At 51.0% G+C, this 14017-nt stretch overlaps 1 protein-coding gene across 3 annotated transcripts; it reads right to left on the bottom strand.

Moving 5' to 3' along the window:
• Positions 1–2388: 2388 nt before the first annotated feature.
• LOC126929502 (ral-GDS-related protein-like) lies at positions 2389–13690 on the bottom strand. 3 transcript variants are annotated; one of them, XM_050745919.1, is made up of 13 exons: positions 13492–13690; positions 12955–13065; positions 10730–10902; positions 9165–9358; positions 8708–9024; positions 7734–7949; positions 7268–7371; positions 6698–6767; positions 5077–5151; positions 4523–4597; positions 3913–3936; positions 3439–3560; positions 2389–2888 (listed from the first exon to the last, which is right to left on the bottom strand). In XM_050745919.1, exons 1-13 carry the CDS (start codon positions 13630–13632, stop codon positions 2849–2851), a joined length of 1662 nt encoding a protein of 553 aa, XP_050601876.1. In that variant the 5' UTR covers positions 13633–13690; the 3' UTR covers positions 2389–2848. The 3 variants fall into 3 exon arrangements, with proteins under 3 accessions (XP_050601876.1, XP_050601877.1, XP_050601878.1); XM_050745920.1 differs by lacking the exon at positions 4523–4597; XM_050745921.1 differs by lacking the exons at positions 10730–10902; positions 12955–13065; positions 13492–13690 and adding an exon at positions 9479–10127 and having other exon boundaries at positions 9165–9377.
• Between the last annotated feature and the right edge of the window lie 327 nt (positions 13691–14017).

Raw genomic sequence — 14017 nt, 5'->3', positions numbered from 1 at the left:
TATGGTGTCTGAACTACTTTGCATTTTCACCAAAAGTAGACCAGTGTCCCCTTTCTCTGCTGCCTTGTCCGTGTCCCTTTTTTTTTTTTTTAACTGTGTAATTGCCATTCTGACCAGTGTGAGATGATAGCTCATTGTGCTTTTGATGTATATTTCTCTGATAATTAGGTTTAGCATGTTTTCACATTCGTTGCTTGCTTTTACATTATCTTTTGAGAAGTGTGTGTTTATATCCGGTGCCTATTGATGAGTTATTTGGGGGGTTTTGCTAATTGATTTCTGTAAGGTCTTTCAGATAGATTCTGGATATTAGGCCTTGGTCAGATGCATAGTTCGGGAACATTTTCTCTCATCCTGTATGTTGTCTGTCTACTCTGTTGGTAATTTCTTGTGTTGTGTGGTGGCTCTTTAGTGTATTAGATGTGGGAATTTCCTGGTCTCACATATACTTCAGCATTGTTTCTTTCTATGTGCTTAAAACCAATTTGCTCTATAGTAAAGATTTACAATTAAAGAGTAGAGTAGGACATTTTGATCCATGTATATGTACCTTGTGTAATGATGAAAGCAAGGTATTGACTATCTCTATTACCTTGTGTAGTTATTTTCTTTTCAGTCTTTTTTGGAAAATATGGTAGGATACTGTTGACTCTGGACACCTGCTGTGGAGTAGAGTAGCTAAATTTATTCCTGTCATCTGAGTGTAACGTTGTGTCCCTTTCCCAGTCCCTGCCAGGATTCCCCAACCCACAGCCTCTCTTCACCACTGTGGAACTTTCTACTTCTAGGGGATAAAGTCGTTTAGAGAGGAAGTTGATCTCATTCTCACATACATGAAATCATGCCGTGTGGCTTTCTCTGCCTGACTCATTTCGTTGAGGGTCATGTCCTCCAGAGTTCTGCACGTTGCTGCAGATGACATGGTTTCATGAATTTCTATGGCTGAAGAGGATTCCATTGTGTACTGCAGTTTCTTTATCCCTTCATCTGTGCACGAACAGGTAGGTGGATTGAATACCTTCCCTATTGTGAATAGTGCTTCAGTCGCCATAGGAAGGCCGATACCTCCTCAACGTAACAGATTCTATGTGGTTTCTGTGTATCTCCAGTGGTGGGATTGCTAGGTGAACGGATAGTTGTAAAATGTTTAAAACACCTTCAACTGTTTCACTTCATGTGTATAGTAATGTACATTGCCACCCATAGTGTATAAAAGTGTCTTTTTCTGCTGTTCTGCATTGGCCACTGCCTGTGAACGTATGGGTTTTCTGTTGTTTTTGGTAAGTTTCGTTCTAATTAGAGTGAGACACTTCTGAGCGTGGTTTGTACTTAGACATTTGTGTGAGGATTAGCGAAGTTGAGCAGCTTCTCTTTGACCTGTCAGTGAATTTCATGTTTTCTTTTCAGATGTGCCTGTTCAGGATCTTTGCCCAGTTTTAGCTTGGGTATTAGGTTTTGTTCATTTTCCCAGTTAGAGTAGTGTTAGTTTCTCATGCATGTTAGATAACAACCCCTTTCACAGGTAAGATTCTGCTGAACTTTCTCTCAATCTGTAGGATGGTTTCTTTAATGGTTTATTGTTCCTCTTCCCCATGCGTAAGCTCTGAAATGATGTATAGTCCCATGTGTTTGTATTCATGTTTGTTAGCAGTGATTTTTGTGTCCCATCCAAAAAGAACAAAAAATAAGAAAAAGTATTACCAAATCAATTGCATGGTCTAAGGGTTTCTTGCCATAGATAATTTTTGCTCTTGTTTTCTTTCTTTTTTGCAAACTGCGTGCAGAGATACAAGTTTTGCTGAGATACAGACTCCCACTTTTCTTATAGGAGCTTTGCGGCTCCAGGATTGGGTTTAGGTGTTTATTTGGTGTTGATTTGGGGGTATTACATGTTTCAGACCCTGAAATGTTGACTTCTTTGGCTTGTTTTTTCTCTGATATAACACACTGGGGGTTGTGTTCAAATTAAGCCGTGGGACATCCTTTTCGATTCTGGGCTCAAATGATTCTCTCCTTGCTTGATACTCAGTTAGAGGAGAGGTGTCAGAAAGTCTGGGAAGATCCATAGTGGAAAAAGTTTATCTGTATTTCATGGAGACTGATGGCCAGCTCCCTTCTGCCCAGGACTTCGGGAGAAGGCAAGCACTACCGATTGCTGAAATACCTCCCATCTCCAGCCCTTCAGTAAATATATAAGTGATTCATTAAATATTTAAACTTCAAGAAAGTAGAGTAACCCAGTGGAACTCGAATTTAACTAGAATTTAAATTTGAGAGTTGCTGGTCAGTAGAGCAAGTGTGGTAGATTGGGTAACATGCTCTGATTTTTAAGGGTTTTGCTTTGTTGTGTTTTTTGTTTTCCTTAAACAGAGTTAATAATAATTAATTAGAACAGAGAAGGAAAGCATTAAATGGTTGGCATGTGTAACATAAACGCTGTTGCATGACTTGTTCAGCAATAGCCTCAATTTGACATACTGGACTATGAATCCTGAAGATTGGTATACGGTTACTGCACTGCGGTTACTTTTCTCATTCCAACAACTATAGAACATTTTGAATAGTGTTTTAAATTTTTATTTTAAAAAGTTAAGAAAAAAAGCCTTACTTATACACTAAAGAAAATAAACATAAAATGGTCTCCCGCCTGCCTGGGAAAAGTCCCATGGCCTGATCCTGACCAGCAGGAGCAGCTGGTGTTACGCGAAGAGCAGGGTCCAGATGCAGCTGAGCTGCCAGCTACCTAGATGTGGTTCCCTGGTGTCACGGTCTAGGTGAAGGATGATGCAGAGCTGGTGTTCTGACCAGCATCCCGGTGGGGTCCCAGCCACTGCAGGATGTTACTGGCCTACTGTGATTCGGGCTCCAGCTGGCAGGACAGCTTGTAGCTACAGGACAGTGAGGCAGCTGTGAGGCCACCATGAGCCACACATCAGGTCCCCTCTCAGTGCCTACCCAGCTGGAATCCTGGGTCCCCAGCGGTCCCCATGCAACAGGGCTTGATGCTGGCCGTGGAGTCATAGCCATAGGCTCTCTGCAGCTTGCCACAGGGAGAGCCTTCTCTAGGCCATGTGGGGTGGCTGACATCTGTAATGTCAGTACTTTGGGAGACTGAGGTGGATGGATTGCTTGAGGCCATGAGTTTGAGACCAGCCTGGACAACATCGTGAAACCCCATCTGTACCAGAACAACAGCAGCAGAACAACAGGACATGGTGTCTGTACATGCTGTACCACGTCCTGGGACATGGTGTACTGCAGTAGTCCCAGCTGCTTGAGAGGCTGAGGAAGGGCTTGAGCCCAGAAGGCAGACGTTGCAGTGAGCAGAGATGGTGACACTGTAGTGCAGCCTGGGCGACAGAGCCAGCCCATGTTGGAAAAAAAAAAAAAAAAATGGAGAGCCTTCTCCCACCCTCTGCCCATCCCCTAGGCCCTCACCTCTCCTTGTCACTGAGCTGCTTCATTCTTGGGAAATAGGTGACAAATTTCTCAAGAGGCCGAAGCCTGTAATTCATGGCAGCCACTTGGAGCAGCTGCATTTCCTGCAGAACTCGGACCTCCTAGAGACAGAGGAGAGGTTGCTGACAGGGCCTGGGTGGAAGATGCTGAGAGCACTTTTGGTAGGCAGGGAAAAGGGGCTGATCCCTCGGGCAGTTTTTTGAGGGGGCCCCATGCAGCCCCCAGCCTGTTTTCAGAGTTGGATGTAAAAAGCCCCTCCCGCAGGAACTGGTCTTTGATTCCATTCCATTTCCCACTTTCTCCACTGGGATAGGTCTCCTCCTCCTGTGTGTGTCAACCCCTCCCAGTAACTTTCTAAGATGTAGAGGACGGAGCCAGGGAGTGTCCTGCCCAGGGTGGACTGTGAGGTCCACATCCCCACCCTCCTCCAATGTGAATGTCCCAGCTGCTCACCTTTCTCCTCTTGTTGCTGTTGCCCTGGAAGGCAGACAGAGTCCATCAGAAAGGTCCCTGGCCCACAACCAGCCCCACCCCACCCCTTCCCATGCTGCACAACTGCCAGGGCCACCAGAGTCAGGGGATGTGCACATGACAGGACTTGGATGTGCCCCAGGCTCCGGGCTCTAGAGCAGGGGCATAGGAGCTGAGGCTCAGGGACTTTCTGCCCCAACCCTCTGTGATAACAGACAGGGAAACTGAGATCTCTCATAGAAAGAAAGCGCTCAGTGACCCTGGAACTGCCTGCCCTTGGAGAGGCTCAGTTTCACTGGCCTGTTACAGGACTACTCTAGGGAAAGGCTAAGTGCAGCTCAGCCCACACCTCAGCAGGTTTGCAGTCAGGCAGCTCTGCAGCTTCACCACTCGGGAATAGGGACTGGTGGCTGCTATGGAGCCTCTTATCAGTCAGAGGTAATGAGATGGGCCTGACACCCCCACCCACAGGAGCAGCTGTGAGGCTCTCAGGAGAGGAGGTTTGGCAAGGGTTGAGATCTAAGGGCTCCGTCCAAGACCCTCTCCTCCCTCAGGATCCTGGTTTCCAACAGCCTGCCCCAGGCTAACTCACATCCAGATCGTCTGGGATGGCCGTATCCAATCTGTGTAACTCAGTCAGAAAATCTCCCAGGAAGGGGACCACTCCCTGTGCCAAGGAGGAGTGGGAGGGGGGAGGTGTAGTGATGATGAGTATTGGCCCTCAGGTACCTGCCCAAGGTCTGTCTCATGAAGTCCCACCAGCCCCTGTCTCCCAGAACTCCCCTCTTCAGTTCTCCCTGTTGGAACAGCCAAAGACCCTCCACTGCCTTTCCCAATTCTCTGCCTCCTCCATCCCACCTGACCCCCAAGTCTAGCAAGCACTCCTAGTTACCTCTATGGTGGGATTTTAACAATTCACAAGGGCGTGTGGTCCCAGTCTTATCCTTCCCCGCATCTCCTCTGAGTCCAGCTTTCCCAGACCCTTGCTCTGGTCTCTCAAATGGAGGTTTTCCAGGCCCAGTGTCCACAGGAGGACAGGACTGGAGAGTAAGTCCTTGCGGTCTTCACATGGAGGCCTCCAGCTGGCAGGGAGGGAGCCCTGTCCTCTGATCCCCTGCGGCCTCTCCACGCCAAAGGCTCACTCACCTTATTCTGCCTCCGCAGCTTCATCTGGGCTCTCTGGGGGTTCCTCTCCTGGGTGGTCACCTTAAAGCTCCCCGCCTGCCAGGTGCCAGTGATGGAGACAGTGAGGCTCTCCTCTCTTCCCCCAGTTACACCCCAGCCACCACACACTTGGATCCCCAGGGACTGGCATGAGTCACCTGGCATAGTGCTCATACCACTGGCCCAGCTCCACACTCCCTGTGTGTGTCACCCACTCATGCAGCCGGGCCTCGCTGAGACTGTTTCCTCTTCTCTAAAGAGCAATGAAAACCACAGCTACCTCACAGGGCCTCCTGAGTACTGTTTCCTGTTGCCATTGTTCTCCCTCTCATCCCTCTGAGGAAGAACCAGGCATGAGCACTAGCAAATTATTTTCTTTTTTTGAACCTCATTTCCATCCTGTAGGGCTGCACTACAGGCTCAGCATCCCTTCATTTTCCAGATGAGGAAACAGAGACCCAGAGTGGACAGTGACTGCCCAGGGACCTGAAAGAGAAGGTGCCTCCTCCCCATCCTGGAAGCTCTGTCCCGCTGCCTTCTCCCAATATCCCAGCACCACTACCCATCAGGGTCGTGTTCTCTGGAGTCTCTGAGTATCTAGGTCTCCAGCCAGGCACAGTCGTGATGGGAAAGGGACAGGGTGTTTTAGGAGACCTGGTTAAGTGGCACCTGCCTATCTGAGCCCCACTGGAGTCTCTGCCACACAAATTGGGTTTGAGCCATGCCAAAGGTTTTGCCTCGCCAATGATCCCCCAGGGGAGTTCCGTGCACAGAACTCTCTTCCTCCACTCAGGAAGTGGCCTCCTGCGGTGCCATTTCTGACTGACATGGCGGGAATTTCCAGAATCCTGGGTGGGGTGACAAGTTGTCTTCCCGTTTGCATGGAATATTCTGAGATCTGGTCAGGGAGGATCCCCTAGGAATGCACGAATCCCCCAGATACTTGTCATGAGCATGTGTCACTGCTAACTGGTTAGAATCCTGTGACATGACCATTTTCGGGTGTCTGCAAAGGGCAGAGCAGGGAGTCCCAGGAAACACATACATCTGTCCCGAGTATGCCCATTGGTACCCAAAGCTGGGCAGTCCACTGGACTCCCTGGCACATGAGCTTCCCCTGTTGTTGTTCCCCCTCTCCCCCAGTGTGGGCAGAGGCCACTGCCTTTGGAGATGCGCTGCAGACAGAAGCAGCCACAGAGGCCTGGCTTCCTGAAGAATTGCTTTCCAGTTTGAGGAAGAAGCAAAGTCCCACCTACCATGACCACCCCCCAGCCTGGAGGAAGCTCCATGCCAGCAGCACTGACAAGCACGGGAACCAGAGCCCTGCTAATGCTGCAGCTCATCACCCCTGCTCAGCAGCCCAGCAGCCATTGCCACATCCCATTTCCAGGGCCTCCTGCCGCCGTGCCCCCACGTGCCTGTGGACCCACACACCTCTCCTTCTGTTCGCCCAAGGTAGGCGTGGAGGGAATTTTTCAAGTCCCCTTTTAGTAGGTAAGTCAAAAGAAAATAACCACTCCACACTAGGTCCAATGCCCTTCCAAACTCAGTCTTTCCTCTGACCCTTAAACACTTCTCCTGCATCTCCCAGACTCCAGTGTACCTTGATCAGCAGGTCCCTCTTCACTGCAGTGTCTTTTTTGCAGAGTTGTTTTAGATGTTTTGTGCTTTTGCTATGGGCAGAGGAAAGAAAGAAAAGCAAATTTGGGGATAAGCGGAGAGGTTTGTGAGTTCCAATCCAATCCCTTTTGTTTGAAAACCCAGAGAATCCCAACTTCGTGGGTGAGAGTTTCCAATAGGGTCCTCTGATGACAAGGGCTCCAGAGGACCAGGGTGGGACCCGTCATGCTCCTCCCCTGGCCCATCTCCACTTCACATGAGCCCCTGCGTGTTCACAGTTAGCTTCCAGCTGGACACAGTTCCACTGCTGGGTACAAACACCTGAAAGCCTCCAGTTGGCTCCAGTCTGTTCCTGATGGTTAAAAATCCTTAGTCCTGAGTTGGAAATCCTTGCTTAGTAGTCCAAGGCAGCTTAGTGACCACACCCACCAGGCCATCCCTGCCTCCAGTGTCCCTGGTCTCCAAGAACCTTTCAGAGTCGTTGAGGGCACATGGGGAGACCTAGGGGTCCCTAGGTCAACCCTGGTGCTCCCGTGGAGGGAACCCTCCTCACCTGGACACTGCTGCCCATGTCTTGTGTAGCCGATATATTGGTTTGCTGCACAGAGCAGAGACGATGGCGTGCACTGAGGAGAAGTTGTTGAGGCTTAGGCACTCCTGGAGAGGGAAGAGTGAGCTGTGAGTTCCACAGTGGAGCCTGGCCCACTTCAGCCTCAGCCCGCTGTGCTGAGATCTCCCTGCCTGGACGAAGCAAGGCCCAGGGAGCCTCAGGAGGGCACACCTGGGGCCGAGTGAATGTCACTCATCTAGGAGGATTTTAGTTCAACCCAAGGAAGATCCCAGGTCAGAAGTGAGCAGCCACCACTGGGACATGGGAGTTGAGGTCTGTGACAAGAAGGGGCTAGGTGATGTCCGGGGCTGAAGCCAGACATACAGATGCCAATCCTGAAAGCCGATGGAGGAGAAGAGGCAGTTCCCCATTTTTAAAGAGGAAATTCTCAGGCCCAACCATGGCTTACCTTGGCCACCTTGATCCAGTGCTCCACCACCCTGGCCCTGTCCCGGGCCCTCATGCCATGGTTCCCGAGGCAGGAGGTGGTGACGCAGTTGGTGAGCCTGTTGAAGTGTGTGATGGTCGCATGAACTGTGGGTGCCACGTGCTCATTCCCCTCCTTAGCTCGTTGGCCCCAGATGGAGCCCAAGCATTCGTAGAGCTCCACCTTCTTGAACAGCTCCTTTGGGGGAGGAGGAGAGTGTCATGGACAGAGCACACCCCAGCTCAGAGTCACCCACAGTCCCAGGCAGGGACTGAGCTCACAGTCATCCATGGTCTCTGGCAGGAACCGATCTGGAGTTCAGAAAGCTTTAAAATGGGCTCTAGACATGTGGGAGTCCCTGGGTTTGATTTTCTACCCACTGAGGGCCCTAAGTGCATCATGGCCCAGAATCCAACAAGAGTGGGAAGGGAGAGTGACATTTTCTCTGAAGCCATCCGCACTCCCAAGAACTAGAAGGTGACTCAGGCCTGTCCATCCTGAGGCCTCGTCTTCCTCCCATCCCAGTCAGCCCTGTACTCCTTCTCTCCATACCAGTGCACTTTCCTTGTGGCAGCTGCAACTATGGGCTCTGTTTGGGTGTCTCCCATAGAATCTAGTATGCATCAGGCACCTAATAAGGGTCGTGAGGCTCCTGAGCAGCTGGATGAGTGACCCATGGCCCTGCCTGCCCCTCGGTGAGCACCTGCCCTGTCCTGCTTTCTGTCCATCCCCTGTCATTCGGTCTCCACACTCTGTGGAGCTAGCACAGGCGACGTGCCATCTCTGCTGTCCACATGCAGTCAGGGAAGGCTTCTGCGTGAGGAAACTCATCCAGATCCCATTTTCGGTAAGAAGTGGGGATGACATTCGTCCCAGGGCATTGGCCACTCCTCGGGTAGAGGCTGGTCTGAGACACCTAGTGCCAGAGGCACTGCCTGCAAAACCCAGGTGCTCACCGCATCCGTGAGGGTCAGCTGCTCTGCCAGCAGCCTGGGAGGGAAGATCGTGATGTCAGGCATCTCCTCAAGGGATTGGTTCTTCACAGTCCCAGAAGAGGGAGTGGGGGACTCTGAGGCGGACTGTGGCTCCAGCAGTGTCGCTGGAGGGGACCCTTCCCCTGGTGCTGGTCCTGGTGCTGAATATAGATATCCTGGTGCACCCAGGACTGCCCCTGACTCTGGCTCCAGAGCAGGCCCCAGGTCCGCCAGCAGTGGTGGTGCTGGCTCCAGGGCCGGCATTGTTAATACGTGTTGCCCAGGAAGTGGAGCAGGATCTGGAAAAGGAGAAAAGGTCATGACACCAGTCACTTTTCACTGGGCTTTCCAAGCACAGAAATGACCGGATGAAATGTAAGGGAATTGTAGCCCCACAACACCACCCCCGGAAAGTCTTCCAGACTGCAAGCCACCTCACCATCTGGCTTGGCCTCGTTGGGCTCCGGAAGCACCAACTGGCCTAGGACAAGTTCCTGATGGTCCTCCATGCCCAGTCCAGGCCAGGCGAAGTTCCTGAAGGCCAGCTTTATCCGGAAAGATGACCGTTGTGGGGGCTGATAGCAAACTGAAGTGTTTTCAAGGGGCCAGGTGAACAAAATGGAGGTGATGGTGCTGGTAATGGAGTGGACAGCTGAGTCAGAGGCCTGGCCTTCTCCCACACAACCCTCCAGGGCACACTTGCGTGGTTCTGGGTCCCTGGACTGTTGCTGCCTCTGTAGAGGACAGCCCCACCCTTCCCCAAGCCATCAGTGCTGTCCCGGAGGGGGCAGACCTGGCCACACAGCAGGGCTGTACAGACCCTTGTGCGCCGCAGTGTCCCACTGACATTCTCCTCCCAAAGGCCCTGGAGCACAGCCCTGTGCACCTGGGCACTCAGAACTGCAGCTCCAGGCTGATTTGTGAGCAGGTTTCTCATCAAGCTCCAGCTCTGGGTCCCCTGGTCCAGGGGTTAGGAGGGTAAGGGCAGATGTTGGCTGGAGGAGGACAGGTAGAGTTGGGAAGCCACGGCACGGGGCATGGGTGTCTCAGTGACCAGCTGAGACCCTAGCCTCCCCTCTCCTTTGCAGGGCACCTAAGTCTCCATATACAGAACTTACTATTTGCCTCTTGCGAGGGACCCAGATGTCAACCTTCTTGTGGGAATTAAAAGAAGTATGAGCCCCAGGACTCCTTTAGGGTCTCCCCAGGCAGAGGCCACATCTTTTACGCCATGTTTTCTGGATGAAAAGGCTCTTTAGAACCCTAAATCCACCCAGTTTATACTTGTTGCTGGACTCCATCATTCTAGTCAGAATCTGGGAGGATGCCACCATATGTAGAAGAGGCCATGAGGGTTTCACCTCTAACATTGTGTAGATAGGACCTGTTTATTCTGTCTCCTGTGAGCGCCTGACTCTCAGTAAGTCGAGGCCCAGGGATTGTCATCTGCTTTATGAAATTTTGCTAAGTCACAAGAAGAACAGTGCACAAATAAGGTGTTTTGTATATACGTGTTGAATGAGTGAACCCCAACCATTGGAGAACCCCAGTGAGCCTCTCCAGATATCTGAGTGGACCTGTGGTTCCTCTTTCAGCACCAAGGGGCCCCTCTTCTGTCTGTGTCAAGGAGAAAGACCAGCCAGAAGGAATCTCAGACATCTTTTACCAATGCCATCACGGACTTGCTTTCTATGTGCTTTTCCAAACAGCGAGGGATATGGGCCATTGAGGCAGAATGCTGAGAGCTACTTCAGTGAGTGGGAAGGGAAAAGTAATAAATGTGAATCACAGCACCCCCAGCAGATATCCAGAGTTTTAGGCTCTAGGGACCCCTTTGTTTGCCGTGTCTTAGATCATTCAGTCCCTACAAGAACCCTGTGAGGTTCATCTTCTCACTACTCCCTGTTCCAGAGGAGCCAACCGAGTCTCGGAGAGCTGCATCTTCAAGACACAGCCAGTAGGGCACAGAGGCACTTCCGTGCCTTGGAGGGGATGGACACTCACCTTCTAACCAGTAGTTCCAAAAAGTGTGGCACGGTGATAAAGTCCCAGGAGGGGCCCAGGCAGGTGGCATAGGAGGAGATGGGTTTAGTTAGCAAGGCTGGAACCAGGGAGTCCAACAGCTTCTCCCCTGTGCCGGGCTGGAAAGTTGACATCCTGGAGATCTCATTTTCATACTAGGGGGACAAGGAGGGACATGGGAGTCAGTGGTAACACCATGAACCACCAGAGGATCGGGATCTGGAACTCACACTAAGAAGCATCAACCCTTCAGGGACTTGTGCATGTTGTGCCCATGTTGAAATGGGCTGTAGGCTTTCAAATTAAATTGCATGTGAGGATGGAGAATTGATAAAATGATTCACTCCTTCAAGGCATCGTCACAGTGTTTATCAGCTTTGGGGCAATGGCACCTTGTGTATCAGCAGCCTGCATGAAGAGCATCATCCCTGCAATCCTCACAAATCATCCTCATGATAGAGAAGAGACACGGGCTTCTGGATGTCACATGGATGCTGAGCAACACCCGGGTCAGAAGTGAGCACCTTCCACAGGGAAGACTGGATGAAATTCCCTGTAGGCCACCTGAGGCTCCACTTCTGATATGGAGGGGAAGGGCCTGGGGAGGTCTCATCCCCTCCTCATTTTAGCAACAGCACACAGGACAAGATGCTCTAGAAGAACCCTTTGTCTTAAAGGGATATGATTGTTTTTGTTCCTTTAACATGAACAGGAGTCTGGAGAAACAGCTACGGCCATCCCAGCCCTGGGCAAGGGGAAAATGCCAGAAGACTCCAGGGTGGGAGGAAGTGTATCCCAAGGCCCAGGATCTGCCAGGCGACTCGTGGAAGAGAAAACGCGGGCAGGTATGAAACCCGTGAAAGGTTACACAATTGTACGTTTGAAAGTGGAAATGAAATAAGGTGATTTTCTCTGCCACACAGACAGCAGATTGGCAAAAAGTTAAAAGCATGTTAGTATTCAGGGGAGGCTGTGTTCAGAGAAGCAGCTACCTTCAGAGGCTGAGGCTGCTGGTGACCGTGTGAGCAGCTGGAGCCCTTTTGGAAAGTCAACTGGCTAGAGCTGTTGAAACTTGCTATCTGCATATCCTTTCACCCAGATATCTCTTTCCTGGGTGTCTGTGTTCCACAGGGGATTTGTATATTTTGTGGGTTGAATTGTGTCCCCTGCCCCAATGTAACTCTTTCTTTTCTCAACCTCAGAGACTCAGAATGTGATTGTCTGGACACAGAGTTCTCTAAGAGGTAATTCAGGTGAAGTGAGTTCATTAGTGTGGCCCCTAAGTTAATATGCCTGGGGTTCTTACAAGGAGAGGTGATCAGCGCACAGAGAAGTTGAAGAGAAGACCCTGTGCTGACCGAGGAAGAAATCAGCCACCTCCAAGGCAAGGAGAGAGGCCCAGACAAACCACCCCAGGCTGACAGCTTGACGTTGGACTTCCAGTCTCCAGAATTGTGAGAAACCAAATTTCTGTGATTAAGCTCTGCAGTCAGCGTGCCATGTTATGGCAGCCCTGGGAAACTGCTCCAACCTATTAGGACACACATAGGATTATGCTCCCTGTAGAAAGACTTCCTAGAAAGGGAATTTTATCACTACAGGCTCCACCAGCACTGAGAGGCTGACCCGCTGTGGAACATGGCCTCCCTTAAGGAATATTACACTGAGATGCGAGGGTACAGTTCCTGCCTGATGGGCCTGCAGGGATGAGTTCTGTGAGATGACACTTTAAAGACAAATGCATAGAGTAGCTTCACCTTCTTTTGTTGTAATCAATGTCCACCCCCACCTTGTTTGTGTAGAAGTATTGGATTTTAAGTCCTGGAGGAGGTCTGGCAGGGCAGTGGAGATGCCTGTTGCCGGAGATACATTTATGGTGGGGAGTTAAAATGGTAACGGTATGAGTATGTTGCTGTAATTTTACCATTATACTCAATTCTTGTGGCAACATGCTGAGATACTTCTGGGTTAGCATAAAGTGAAAAGAGAAGGATTTTCTCTGATCTTTCAAAGGGACTTTGCCTGTAACCAAGTTGTCACTGGGGACTAATGGCAGCCAGATTCCTTTGAAAGAGAACACTGGGCCACTCAAGTGGGAAATCCCTAGGACAGAGCTTAGGGAGTCCCCATATTCATGTCTGAGTCCTGGGCCCACCCTGGTTTTCTGGAGTCCCTGTCTGTGGAGACCCTTCTGTACCCAATCTCACCCCAGACCAGCATTGGCCGTAGTTGGTGGCGGTGGGCCCCTGCCCTTCTTTGAAGAAGTTGGAGAAATGGAATCCATCCAACAGCTCCTGCTTGATCTGCTGTGTGGAGCTCTGCAAAGAGAGTGCCCGAGAGCCGGGCCAAGAGGTGTCAGTGGCCTGCCTGGCTGACCCCACAGTGGCACACCCCCATTAGAACTCCTTCCTGGTGTCCCCATCCCCAACAGGATTTGGCACATAGGAGCATCTGCATAGACCTCCAGCCAGAGAAGGTTGAGGTCTCCGGCAGATGAATTGGGATTCACATCTGAGCGGCAAACTGTGTCCTCGACACTGAACTTCCCATCCTGCCAGGCATGATCTGGGCTGTAAACCTGACATACCTACCAGGCTCCAAACACCTGACAACCTACCTGCTGCTGTCCAGGGAGGGCCCCTCATCTCCTGTTTCCCCCAAACATATGGGGAGGGACTCGGTGCTGCCCTGATGGGCACCGCTGAGGCCTAGCCTGGACGGGCCTGCCCTGGGCCCTGTGTTACCTGAGGGTGCCTTCTGGCAAAGGGCCAGAGGCGTCGAGGGTGAGGGTTGAACCAATGTCTATATTCTCGAGAAAGACTCTCATTTTGGCCTCTTCTGCGACGAGGAGGTCGGCAGCACGTCGGGACACAGCAGGAGAACATGTTGTTCTCCGCAGTGTCGCCTACCAAATGAACTGGAAATGGGGCTGTGTGTATAATATGGGTGCCTAGTTACCAGAATTCTAAGTTCTACTGGGGGTCTGTTAGCAAGGAAGTGAGGTCACATCTTGTAGGTTCCATCCTGTAAGCTCCTCCTTTCCATAAGACATACTGAAAGGGCCTTCTGGGGTTCTGGCCACTAGCCCTCCCCCGTCAACTCCTTACCTTTCACCATTATGCAAAAGTGTGCCCCTTCAGCACCTTGGAAAGACCTGGATATAACCGGGGTCCCAGGTTTAAGGAGCCAGTGCTGGGTCAAACAGTCTTTATCTTAGCAGTTGTGAGACCCTAGAGAACTCCTTTGGTGTTTTGGGCTCTCCCCACTTTG

Source organism: Macaca thibetana, chromosome 10 (assembly GCF_024542745.1).
Source record: "Macaca thibetana thibetana isolate TM-01 chromosome 10, ASM2454274v1, whole genome shotgun sequence".
In the NCBI taxonomy this organism is placed as follows: domain Eukaryota; kingdom Metazoa; phylum Chordata; class Mammalia; order Primates; family Cercopithecidae; genus Macaca; species Macaca thibetana.
The sequence above is the reverse complement of the archived record's forward strand: the minus strand, read 5'-3'. Positions and strand labels throughout refer to the sequence as shown.